The sequence below is a fragment of the Enhydra lutris genome, unplaced genomic scaffold (assembly GCF_002288905.1).
Source record: "Enhydra lutris kenyoni isolate GAN:26980312 unplaced genomic scaffold, ASM228890v2 scaffoldscaffold9, whole genome shotgun sequence".
In the NCBI taxonomy this organism is placed as follows: Eukaryota; Metazoa; Chordata; class Mammalia; order Carnivora; family Mustelidae; genus Enhydra; species Enhydra lutris.
The window spans coordinates 38,052,210-38,064,300 of record NW_019154093.1 but is presented as its reverse complement, the minus strand read 5'-3'; the positions used below and the strand labels follow the sequence as shown (position 1 = coordinate 38,064,300).

Here is a 12,091-nt window from a genome sequence, read left to right as displayed (position 1 = left end):
CTATTTGTATTACATCGGTTTCTTAAATTTCTAAATGATTTTTGTATTTAGGGATTCTAAAAATTACACGATGTTTGATATTATTACCACTTCATGTTTCAGAATGTGCCCATTTACTTTTGGCTCACAATGCTCCAGTAAAGGTGAAAAATGCTCAGGGATGGAGCCCTCTGGCGGAAGCCATCAGCTATGGAGATAGACAGATGAGTAAGCAATACAAATTACTTGCTTTTGCTATAAACTCTAAAAATATGAAGTGATGCATTTGATATAATTTTCATTTAGTGTAACTTTCCATAGTATGAAATGTTTGTAGTTATTTATAAACTTATATGTGAATTATTCATGACTTAGGAACTTGGATATTAGATAGTACATAAAAAGAATTGAGGAGTCATGTTTAAAAGTATATTATTTATAATTATTTTCTTTTACAGTATTCTACTCACTGATAGGCTTCCACTGTTTTATTTATTCAATATGAAGTATTTTTAAAAGCACTGAACCCTGATTGTCCTTTCTGGCAGCTACTTAATTATATGCAACATTAATTGGAACTGAAAATAATCAGTGTGTTATAACAGTTATCTTTTTACTTTAATTGGTGGGAATAGGCTTGGCTGAAAGTGAGAAGAAAGTCTCTTTTTTTTGGTCTTTGAGAATTTCAAAAAAAGTCACATGTTTTTTCACAGTATACAAAGTGTTCAGTTACTCTACCTTCCCTCCTCCTATTCCAAATTTTTTTTTCAACTTCATATACAGGTTTTATTTTTGTTAAGCACATCTCATAGTTTTTATAAAAATGAATTTTATAACATTTATAAAAATAAACGTTATAAAATTTATAAAGTTATAAATTTTATAAAATTAAATCTGGATGAATAAGAATATTATATTTCTGGTAATATCTTTTTACAATTTGAGGTTGAAAATAATGAAATCTTGACTTGTGGAAGGAACAATAAAATTTTGGGCAGTTTTATTAAATAAGTGCATTAAGATTGAACGTTCTTAAGATGTTATGTGGATTTAGTTCTATTTGATACTTCGTTTTGGGCTCTTATGTCTTAACTTCATATGTAATCCACATACTACATCTTTGTGGGGCTTCTTTGGCAGCTTTTAATGGTGACGTTACATTTGGGCTTAGGATTTAATGAGATAAAATTGTGATGATTCAACAATTATATGAGTGTGTGTATATATATATAATATATATATAATATATATAATATATATATTATATATATATATATTTGTTGTTATTCATTGACAGTTGTCCTTTTTGGACAAAATCAAGAGACTCTTTTGAGAGTAAGAAACCATAGTAATCCTAGAATTATGTCAGGGAAAGGACAAAAACATGTACAGATAAAACAAACTGAGAATAAACTAGAAGTTGCAGCAACCAGTCTAAAGGAACTTTCTTTGATATTTCTAAGGGTTTGGGTTTCTGACTTACATTGAGACTTATGTGGCTTTCACATAACTTTTATTTAGAGTCAGTGAATATTTTTTGAATTCTTAATACAAAGCATGTATGTATAGTAAGATGTAGAGAATGAAGACATGGTCTCTGCTGTTTAGGAACTTAATCTGTTGGGAAGGTCAAGAAACTGTTTTCTTGAAAAATCAGTTACTAGATTTTAATATAAAAGATTGAGGCCCATGGTAGTTAAGATCTGCTTTTAAAGTGATTTTTTTTCTATAGAGTGATGTCTTAGATATACATTCTGAATAGTATTCCATTGCCAATCACTGTATCATTATATATCCATAATTAGTCAGTGCTTTTTAAAAGTTATTTCCCATCATATGAAATGGAAATATTTAACAGCTAACTTAAAGAATAGGAAATTTAACAACTCTTAAGCTACATATTTAGAAATATATGGATGTATTTATAATGGTATTAAATGGGTCTATACTTTGAAATTGTTTTAAAAATTATGATTTACATGAGAGAATCTGGACCCTGGAAACCAAACTGAGGGTTACGGAGGGGAGAAGGATGGGGTAACAGGGTGATGGGTATTAAGGAGAGCACGTGTTGTGATGAGCACTGGGTGTTACACACAACTAATGAATCATCGAACACTACATCAAAAACTTATGTACTGTATGGTGGCTAACTGAACATAATAAAATTAATGGATTAGTTAAAAAAATTATGATTTAAATTTTTGATTATTTAGCTTGTGTTACATTAAAATTTTCTAGGCATAGAAAATTACATTATTTAAAAAAATTAGAGATAATCTAATATAATTTTTACTGAAATATTTTATCTAATTAGCAAAATGTAATCTGTTACTATAAATTATTAGCAAGTACTGTGACCTGTTTCTTTTTTGGTCTGATTTCTGCTGATGTTTTTGTGCTGTAGAACGAAATGATACTGTATTTTTTGGAGACTATTTAAAATTATTTCACTTAGGGAGGACACCTGGTTGGCTTAGTCAGAAACGCAGGTAACTCTTGATCTCAGAGTCATGAGTTTGGTTACCCCAAGTTGTCTGTAGAGATTACTAAAAAATGAACTTAAAAAAAAAGAGAATTATTTCACTTTAGAGTTAATAAAATTTCAAAATTATGTTATTTTTCTGTCTTATGATTGTTGCGTGCTGAACAGTGATCAGCCTAGGTCAGTATCGGAGAGCTATCAGTCTTGGATTTAATTAATTTGATGTTAGATTTGTTGAGTTTGAGTTATCTATGGTATGTCCACAGAACTGTCTAAATAAGAAGTGGGAAATAATTATTCTGGAGCATAGAAGGAAGTGGAGAGCAGAAAATACAGATTTAAGTAATTCTTGGAGCAGGAGGGCATAGTTCCAAAGGTTTTAGGCACAACCAACTGAATATTTTAAAAGTACTTTGTGTGGGAAAAGAAAGAGAAAGTTAAATAAGTTATGGTTTATTGGATTTCTTTGAGTCTTTGTATGAATTCTAACACCATCCAAATTCTCTAAAGCTAATTTTATCCTTATTATCAGTCATTGTTAATGTGATTCTTACAATATGGGAGTACAAATCCTGATCCCACAAAAACATACTGATAATTTTGTATAATTGCATTCTGAATGTTTGTTTCCATTTTCATGAGAAAGTTTGAGTTGACGTTATTTTTTAATGTAATGTAAATTTCTTTATCACTATCTTTTTAAGAATGTTCCATTTTATTGTAACTGTTATTTACTACATGTGTTCAGTCAGTTTCAATATATTTACCTGGGGAAAAATATATAACTTCCGTTTTTTATTAAGATTTCTTTTCTATATATGAATTGAATTCTTTCTTTTCCTTACATTCACAGAGGTTTGTTTGAATTTGAAGGCAAATTGCCTTCCTTAAAGGCAAGGAAGATTTATTAAAATACTTGAGTTTATTATAAATTATAAAATTTTAATTAATTATAAAATTTTAATTAATCATAAAAAGAATTCTACTACATTTGGCTAATAAAGCTTTGATATTAAAGTTAAATCAAACAAACATGAGGTTAGCCAGATTCATATAAATTTATATCTGGAAAGAACTTTAATGATTATCCAGGTCATTGGTTCTCAGACTATTTGGATTTCACAGGCCAGAAAAAAATTGTATTTGAGGATTGAGGTGGAGTAGGTAACATTTCATTTTAGCATGTAAAAACTTTAAAAAAAAGATAATTGCTTTCTTGCTGTGATCACCATTTCTTAAAAAATGACATTTTGAAACCAAAAATAGCAGAAAGAATAATCCTTAAATTGAAAAAAATATTCATTTTACTGCATATCACTGGGAACTTGAACAGTTGGGCACTGTAGAATGTAGACTTGTATTTGGAAACTATTGACCTATGTCACAAAGCTAGCTGTAGGACTATATGATGAGATGAGGTCGCGCACCTTGGTTTCTAGGGCTAATCTCAGCCTCTTTTGTTGTTCCAAAAGACCATGAGTAATTTAAATTTGTTCTTTGATTTTTGACTCTTTAAAATACAGTGGGGTTATGGTTAGAAGTGTGGTTCAAAGTAAGAATAGATTGCACTGTTTTTCAAATTTTTCTCTAGTTTTTTTCCTATTTTGGCTATTGTAAACAAAACAAATCTGGTTCAAGCTTTCAGTACAGTCTTATTTCGTTTTTCTTTTTTTCTTTTTTTTTTTTTTTACCTTTTGCTTCTGTATTCCATATAAGGCTTTAAGTAGTTTATAAGAATGAATATTGTAAAGTAGTAAAAATAATAGTATTTTTAAATGTATATGAATATATATATATTCAGATATATAGATATATGTGAAAAATATGTCAGGACTAAGAGGAAGTCAGCATGTAGTGATGTACATATTTTCCCCCAGTGCATATTTTCTATCTTCTTATCTTTTGTTAGGCTTACTTGATTTAAGTCTAATATTTTCCCTTATTTCAGTAAATGTTAGGGATTGATTGATATTTTTAGTCAATTTTAGACCTTTATTCTAATAGGTAAAAATTATATTTACTTAATTGCAGGCACAGTAGTAAGCAACTTATATTGAGCCTTTACAGAAATTCTGTGTAGATTTCACTTTATTTTTTACTTGGCAAATGAAAAAAAGAAACTGAAATTTAGGGAAATTAAGTAACTTGTCCATTTACATATAGCTAATAATTAGTAAAGCTGGAGTTTGCAGTTAGGCAATGTGTTTAAATCTCGCCTGAACTATTGAGAAAAGACTATGGAGGGCTTCAGATTTTAAGAGATTCAGAAGTTCTTTTCACAGATAAAATAGGATTCGTTTTTATATTTTTTCTACTATGTGGTGGTCTTTGAGAGTACAACCTCTAGGGAGAAAAGAACAGATACACCCAGTAATAATTACAAATAACTACATTTTTATAAAAGTAATATCCAGTGGGATTTTTGAGATCTGTCTTAGAGATCTTTTAGATCAGTGTTATAACAGGACATTGCATCATCTGACTTAGATTGGTTAATCTTGGCTCACTTAGGTAAATCCTCGCTGTAATTAAAAACTAGGAATACTAGTGTGAATATAAGTTCATGTTAAGGTATCTCTTTTCAGTTTTCTTTGGGGTTTGTAACAGTTTTATTAAACTTATCAACTTATTTATAATGTCTATATTTATATCTTTGCATAGTAAGCTAGTGGTGTTTTCTAACATGGCAAAAAAGTTTTTTTATAAATTTTTTTAATTGAGCTGTAATTGACAATCTAGCATGGTGAAATTTATTTTAAATTAAAAAGAATTTTAATTTAAACTTCAGTTACAGCTCTTTTAAGGAAGCTTAAGCAGCAATCCAGGGAAAGTGTTGAAGAAAAACGACCTCGATTATTAAAAGCCCTAAAAGAGGTAAGTTATATCTCTTTGCCAATCTTGTACTAAAGAGCAAATTGTAAGTGTATTTTTAAGCATTTTAAAATGCAGTCTAATTTCTGGATTATTAGGAGTCAAGAAATGGTAAAAGTCCTGTTTGAACTGAGCAATAATGATAAAACAAAATACCCTGATTATAATGGATACATTTAATCCTATGGAAGCACCATTTACTTTGAACCAGGAAAGGAGATAAAGAATTACTGTTTTCAATGAATTAGATAAGAGCTCTAAGGAAAAAGGAGGTAGTTCATAAGTAATGGCAATAATTTTCCTTTGTCCTTTGGATTGGAAGATCACCTAAGAACTGAGGCCGCTATCTGTTCCAGGAACAGCATTTTCTTTATATAACAAAACTCTTTTTGTCTATCCTACATTCTGATCTTAAGAGCTGGATGTGCTGGCACAGAAAGGAAGAGAGCTTTGTTTTCTCTTATTTTTGTCTACTGTATGTTTGATGTCTGAAAGAACTGTGAGAGATAGACCTATCGTGTTAACTGTCTCCTCTGAAGTATGCTTTTTTTGGTTTTATATCTCAAGAGATAATTTTTTTTTAGAATATTTGATCACAGTAGTTTCCTTAACAGTTATAGGCTTTGCTGTCTAGCTTGTAATTTGTGAAATACAAACTTAACATCTTCATATGGTGTAATTTCATATTTCAGGTTTAGTAAATTTGTATTACCACTTTATAGAAAAAGTTTTCTATTTCAGAGTGTCATTTTCTTAGTCCATTATGAGACTGCACAAATAGTCATTTTGGAAGTTTATTTTATAAAACATCTAAAGGTTTAGCTATTTTTACAGTTATAGTTATTATTGTTATTTTGGTTATGCTGATAAATGCACTATTTATTGATACCAATTTTTTATTAATTATTTTTATTAACATATAATGTATTATTTGCCCCAGGAGTACAGGTCTGTGAATCATCAGTCCTGCACACTTCACAGCACTCACCATATCACATACCCTCCCCAATGTCCATAACCCAACCACCCTCTCCGTACTCCCCCTCCCCACAGCAACCCTCAGTTTGTTTTGTAAGATTAAGAGTCTCTTATGGTTTGTCTCCCTCCCAATCCCATCTTGTTTCATTTTTCCTTCCCTACCCCCCAAAACCCCCACTCTGCCTCTCAAATTCTTCATATCAGGGAGATAATATGATAATTGTCTTTCTCTGATTGACTTATTTTGCTCAGCAAATTGACTTCTTTCTTTGCAAATAGCAAGATTTCATTTCTTTTGATGGCTGCAAAGTATTCCATTGTGTGTGTACACCACATATACACCACATCTTTATCCATTCATCTGTTGATGGACATCTAGGTTCTTTCCATAGTTTGGCTATTGTGGACATTGCTGCTACAAACATTTGGGTGCACGTGCCCCTTGGGATCACTACGTTTGTATCTTTAGGGTAAATACCCAGTAGTGTAATTGCTGGGTCGTAGGGTAGCTCTATTTTTAACTTTTTGAGGATCCTCCATGTTATTTTCCAGAGTTGGTGGGTTGCATTCCCACCAACAGTGTAGGAGGGTTCCCCTTTCTCCGCATCCTCGCCAGCATCTGTCATTTTCTGACTTGTTAATTTTAGCCATTCTGACTGGTGTGAGGTGGTATCTCATTGTGGTTTTGATTTGGATTTCCCTGATGCCGAGTGATGTGGAGCATTTTTTCATGTGTCTGTTGGCCATTTGGATGTCTTCTTTGCAGAAATGTCTGTTGATGTCCTCTGCCCATTTCTTGATTGGATTATCTGTTCTTTGAGTGTTGAGTTTGCTAAGCTCTTTATAGATTTTGGATACTAGCCCTTTATCTGATATGTCATTTGCAAATATCTTCTCCCATTCTGTCAGTTGTCTTTTGGTTTTGTTAACTGTTTCCTTTGCTGTGCAAAAGCTTTTGATCTTGATGAAATCCCAATAGTTCATTTTTGCCCTTGCTTCCCTTGCCTTTGGCGATGTTCCTAGCAAGAAGTTGCTGTGGCTGAGATTGAAGAGGTTGCTGCCTGTGTTCTCCTCAAGGATTTTGATGGATTCCTGTCTCACATTGAGGTCCTTCATCCATGTGGAGTTATTTTTGTGTGTGCTGTAAGGAAATGGCCCAGTTTCATTCTTCTGCATGTGGCTGTCCAATTCCCAACACCATTTGTTGAAGAGACTGTCTTTTTTCCATTGGACATTCTTTCCTGCTTTGTCGAAGATGAGTTGACCATAGAGTTGAGGGTCTATTTCTGGGCTCTCTATTCTGTTCCATTGATCTGTGTGTCTGTTTTTGTGCCAGTACCATACTATCTTGATGATGACAGCTTTGAAATAGAGCTTGAAGTCCGGAATTGTGATTCCACCAACTTTGGCTTTCTTTTTCAATATTCCTTTGGCTATTCGAGGTCTTTTCTGGTTCCATATAAATTTTAGGATTATTTGTTCCATTTCTTTGAAAAAAATGGATGGGATTTTGATAGGCATTGCATTAAATGTGTAGATTGCTTTAGGTAGCATAGACATTTTCACAATATTTGTTCTTCCAATCCATGAACATGGAACATTTTTCCATTTCTTTGTGTCTTCCTCAATTTCTTTCATGAGTACTTCATAGTTTTCTGAGTATAGATTCTTTGCCTCTTTGGTTAGGTTTATTCCTAGGTATCTTATGGTTTTGGGTGCAATTGTAAATGGGATTGATTCCTTAATTTCTCTTTCTTCTGTCTTGCTGTTGATGTAAAGAAATGCAACTGATTTCTGTGCATTGATTTTATATCCTGACGCTTTACTGAATTCCTGTACAAGTTCTAGCAGATTTGGAGTGGAGTCTTTTGGGTTTTCCACATGAAGTATCATATCATCTGCGAAGAGTGAGAGCTTGACTTCTTCTTTGCTGATTTGGATGTCTTTATTTTCTTTTTGTTGTCTGATTGCTGAGGCTAGGACTTCTAGTACTATGTTGAATAGTGGTGGTGATAATGGACACCCCTGCTGTGTTCCTGACCTTAGCGGAAAAGCTCTCAGTTTTTCTCCATTGAGAATGATATTTGTGGTGGTTTTTTCATAGATGGCTTTGATGATATTGAGGTATGTGCCCTCTATCCCTACACTTTGAAGAGTTTTAATCAGGAAGGGATGCTGTACTTTGTCAAAAGCTTTTTCAGCATCTGTTGAGAGTATCATATGGTTCTTGTTCTTTCTTTTATTAATGTATTGTATCACATTGATTGATTTGTGGATGTTGAACCTAACTTGCAGCCCTGGAATAAATCCCACTTGGTCGTGGTGAATAATCCTTTTATGTACTATTGGATCTTATTGGCTAGTATTTTGGTGAGAATTTTCGCATCTGTGTTCATCAAGGATATTGGTCTGTAATTCTTCTTTTTGGTGGGGTCTTTTTCTGGTTTTGGGATCAAGGTAATGCTGGACTCATAAAATGAGTTTGGAAGTTTTCCTTCCATTACTATTTTTTGGAACAGTTTCAGGAAACAGTTTCTTCTTTAAATGTTTGGTAGAATTCCCCTGGAAAGCTGTCTGGCCCTGGGTTCTTTTTTTTTTTTTTTTTTTTTTTTTTTTTGGCAGATTTTTGATGACTGCTTCAATCTCCTTGGTTGTGGTTCTGTTCAGGTTTTCCATTTCTTCCTGTTTCAGTTTTGAAAATTTATATGTCTCTAGGAGTGCATCCATTTTTTCCAGATTGTCAACTTTGCTGGTGTACAGTTGCTCATAATATGTTCTTATAATTGTTTGCATTTCTTTGGTGTTGGTTGTGATCTCTCCTCTTCCATTCATGATTTTATTAATTTGGGTTCTTTCTCTTTTCTTTTTGATAAGTCTGGCCAGGGGTTTATCAATCTTATTAATTCTTTCAAAGAACCAGCTCCTAGTTTCATTGATCTGTTCTATTGTTTTTCTGGTTTCTATTTCATTGACTTCTGTTCTGATCTTTATTATTTCTTTTCTCCTGCTGGGCTTAGGCTTTCTTCGCTGTTCTTTCTCCAGCCCCTTTAGGTGTGGGGTTAGGTTGTGTACTTGAGACCTTTCTTGTTTCTGAGAAAGGGTTGTATCGCTATATACTTTCCTCTCAGGACCACCTTTGCTGTGCCCCCACAGATTTTAAACAGTTGGGTTTTCATTTTCGATTGTTTCCATGAATTTTTTCAGTTTTTCTTTAATTTCCTGGTTGACCCATTCATTCCTTAGTAGGATGCTCTTTAACCTCCAGGTATTTGAGTTCATTCCCACTTTTCTCTAGCGATTGAGTTCTAGTTTCAAAGCATTGTGGTCTGAAAGTATGCAGGGAATGATCCCAATCTTTTGGTACCAGTGGAGGCCTGATTTGTGACCCAGGATGTAATTTATTCTGGAGAATGTTCCATGTGCACCTGTGAAGAATGTGTATTTTGTTGCTTTGGGATGGAATGTTCTAAATATATCTGTGATGTCCATCTGGTCCAGTGTGTCATTTAAAGACTATTCCCTTATTGATCTTCTGCTTAGAACATCTGTCCATTTCAGTGAGGGAGTGTTAAAGTCCCTTACTATTAATTGTATTATTATTGATGTGTCTCTTTGATTTTGTTATTAATTGGTTTATATGATTGACTGCTCCAATGTTGGGGCATAGATATTTAAAATTGTGAGATCTTCTTGTTGGATAGATCCTTTAAGTATGATATAGTGTCCTTCCTCATCTCTTATTATAGTCTTTGGTTTAAAATCTAATTTATCTGATATTAGGATTGCCACCCCAGCTTTCTTTTGATGTCCATTAGCATGGTAAATTGTTTACCACCCCCTTACTTTAAATCTGGAGGTGTCTTTGGGTCTAAAATGAGTTTCTTGTAGACAGCATATAGATGAGTTTTGTTTTTTTATCCATTCTGATACCCTGTGTCTTTTGATTGGGGCATTTAGTCCATTTACATTCAGGGTAACTATTGAAAGATAGAATTTAGTGCCATTGTATTGCCTGTAAGGTGACTGTTACTGTATATTGTCTCTGTTCCTTTCTGTTCTGCTACTTCTAGGCTCTCTCTTTGCTTAGAAGACCCCTTTCAATATCTCCTGTAGGACTGGTTTGGTGTTTTTAAATTCTTTAAATTTTTGTTTGTCCTGGAAGCTTTTTATCTCTCCTTCTATTTTCATTGATAGTCTAGCTGGATATAGTATTCTTGGCTGCATATTTTTCTCATTTAGTGCTCTGAATATATCATGCCAGTTCTTTCTGGCCTGCCAGGTCTCTGTGGATAAGTCTGCTGTCAGTCTAATATATCTACCATTGTATGTTACAGACTTATTGTCTCGAGCTGCTTTCATTATTTTCTCTTTGTCACTAAGACTTGTAAGTTTCACTATTAGATGATGGGGTGTAGACCTATTTTATTGATTTTGAGGGAGGTTCTCTTTGCCTCCTGGATTTTGATGCTTGTTCCCTTTGCCATATTGGGGAAATTCTGTACTATAATTTGCTCCAGTATATCTTTTGCCCTCCTCTCTTCTTCTTCTGGAATCCCAATTATTCTAATGTTGTTTCATCTTAAGGTATCAATTATCTCTCAGATTCTCCCCTCGTGGTCCAGTAGTTGCTTGTCTCTCTTTTGCTCAGCTTCTTTATTCTCCATTATGTGTTCTTCTATATCACTAATTCTCTGTTCTGCCTCATTTATCCTAGCAGTAAGAGCCTCCATTTTTGATTTCACCTCATTAATAGCTTTTTAAATTTCAATTTGGTTAGATTTTAGTTCTTTTTCTCCAGAAAGGGTTTCTCTAATGTCTTCCATAGCTTTTTTGAGCCCAGCTAGCACCTTGAGAAATGTAGTCCTGAACTCTTGTTCAGACGTATTCCCAATGTCCGTGTTGATTAGGTCCTTAGCCATTGATACTGCCTCTTGTTCTCTTCTTTGTGGTGAGTTTTTCCACCTTGTCATTTTATCCAGATAAGGATATATGAATGAGTTATAAAATGCCAAAAAGGTGGCAAAGACTGCAGAAAAATGTATGCTAACCAAACCAGAAGAGATCCAAAACTGGGGGGAGAAGAAGGGGGAAAAAAGAAATAAAAATTTAAAAAATAAATAATAAAATATTATATATATATATATTAGACTGGTGAATAGAACAGAGCCACTCACTTGATTTTGGGTGTATATTGGTCTCTTAGAAGAACCTATCTCCCAAAATTTTAAAGAAAGAAAAATTTATATATATATACACAAAAATAAGGGTAAACATGATGAAAGGATGGAGTGTGACTGTAAAGATAAAAATTTTAAAAAAGATTCTAAAAAAGGAATTGATAAGTTGGTTGGAAAAAAAAAAAGAGGAGGGAATGTGCTTAGTCTGGAGACTAGAACAAAACCATGTGCTAGATTAGGGTATATTTTGATCTATTTGAAGAAATTGTATCCCAAAATTTTTTAGGAAAAAAAACCCTATATGTATATAAAAGATAAAGTTAAATACAATGAAGGGATAAAATATGACTATAAGAAAGTTTAAAAAGATTTTTGTTTTTTTAGAAAGGTATTGTTATCATAAACTAGTTAAAACAGTTAAAAGAGGAAAGAGGAAAAGTTAAAAATATAGAATAAGAAAAAAATAAAATTAAAAAAATTTAACTTTGCAAGATTAAAGGATCATGGGGAAAAAGCCATGAATTGTATGCGTTGCTTTCCCCTAGCTCTGGAGTTCCGCTTTTCTCCTTGATTGGTGAGCTTGGTCTTGGCGGAGCAGACT

The 12,091-nt window shown here is 32.9% G+C and overlaps 1 protein-coding gene across 1 annotated transcript in view; it reads left to right on the top strand.

Annotated features, from left to right (window-relative positions):
- LOC111143603 (ankyrin repeat domain 13C) overlaps nt 1-12,091 on the top strand; it is a 96,075-nt gene that overhangs the window by 35,485 nt on the left and 48,499 nt on the right. Inside the window, exons 3-4 of the mRNA XM_022497437.1 lie at nt 103-207; nt 5,253-5,338. Of these exons, the coding sequence (XP_022353145.1) occupies nt 103-207; nt 5,253-5,338 (191 nt within the window). The remainder of the gene's footprint in view (nt 1-102; nt 208-5,252; nt 5,339-12,091) is intronic.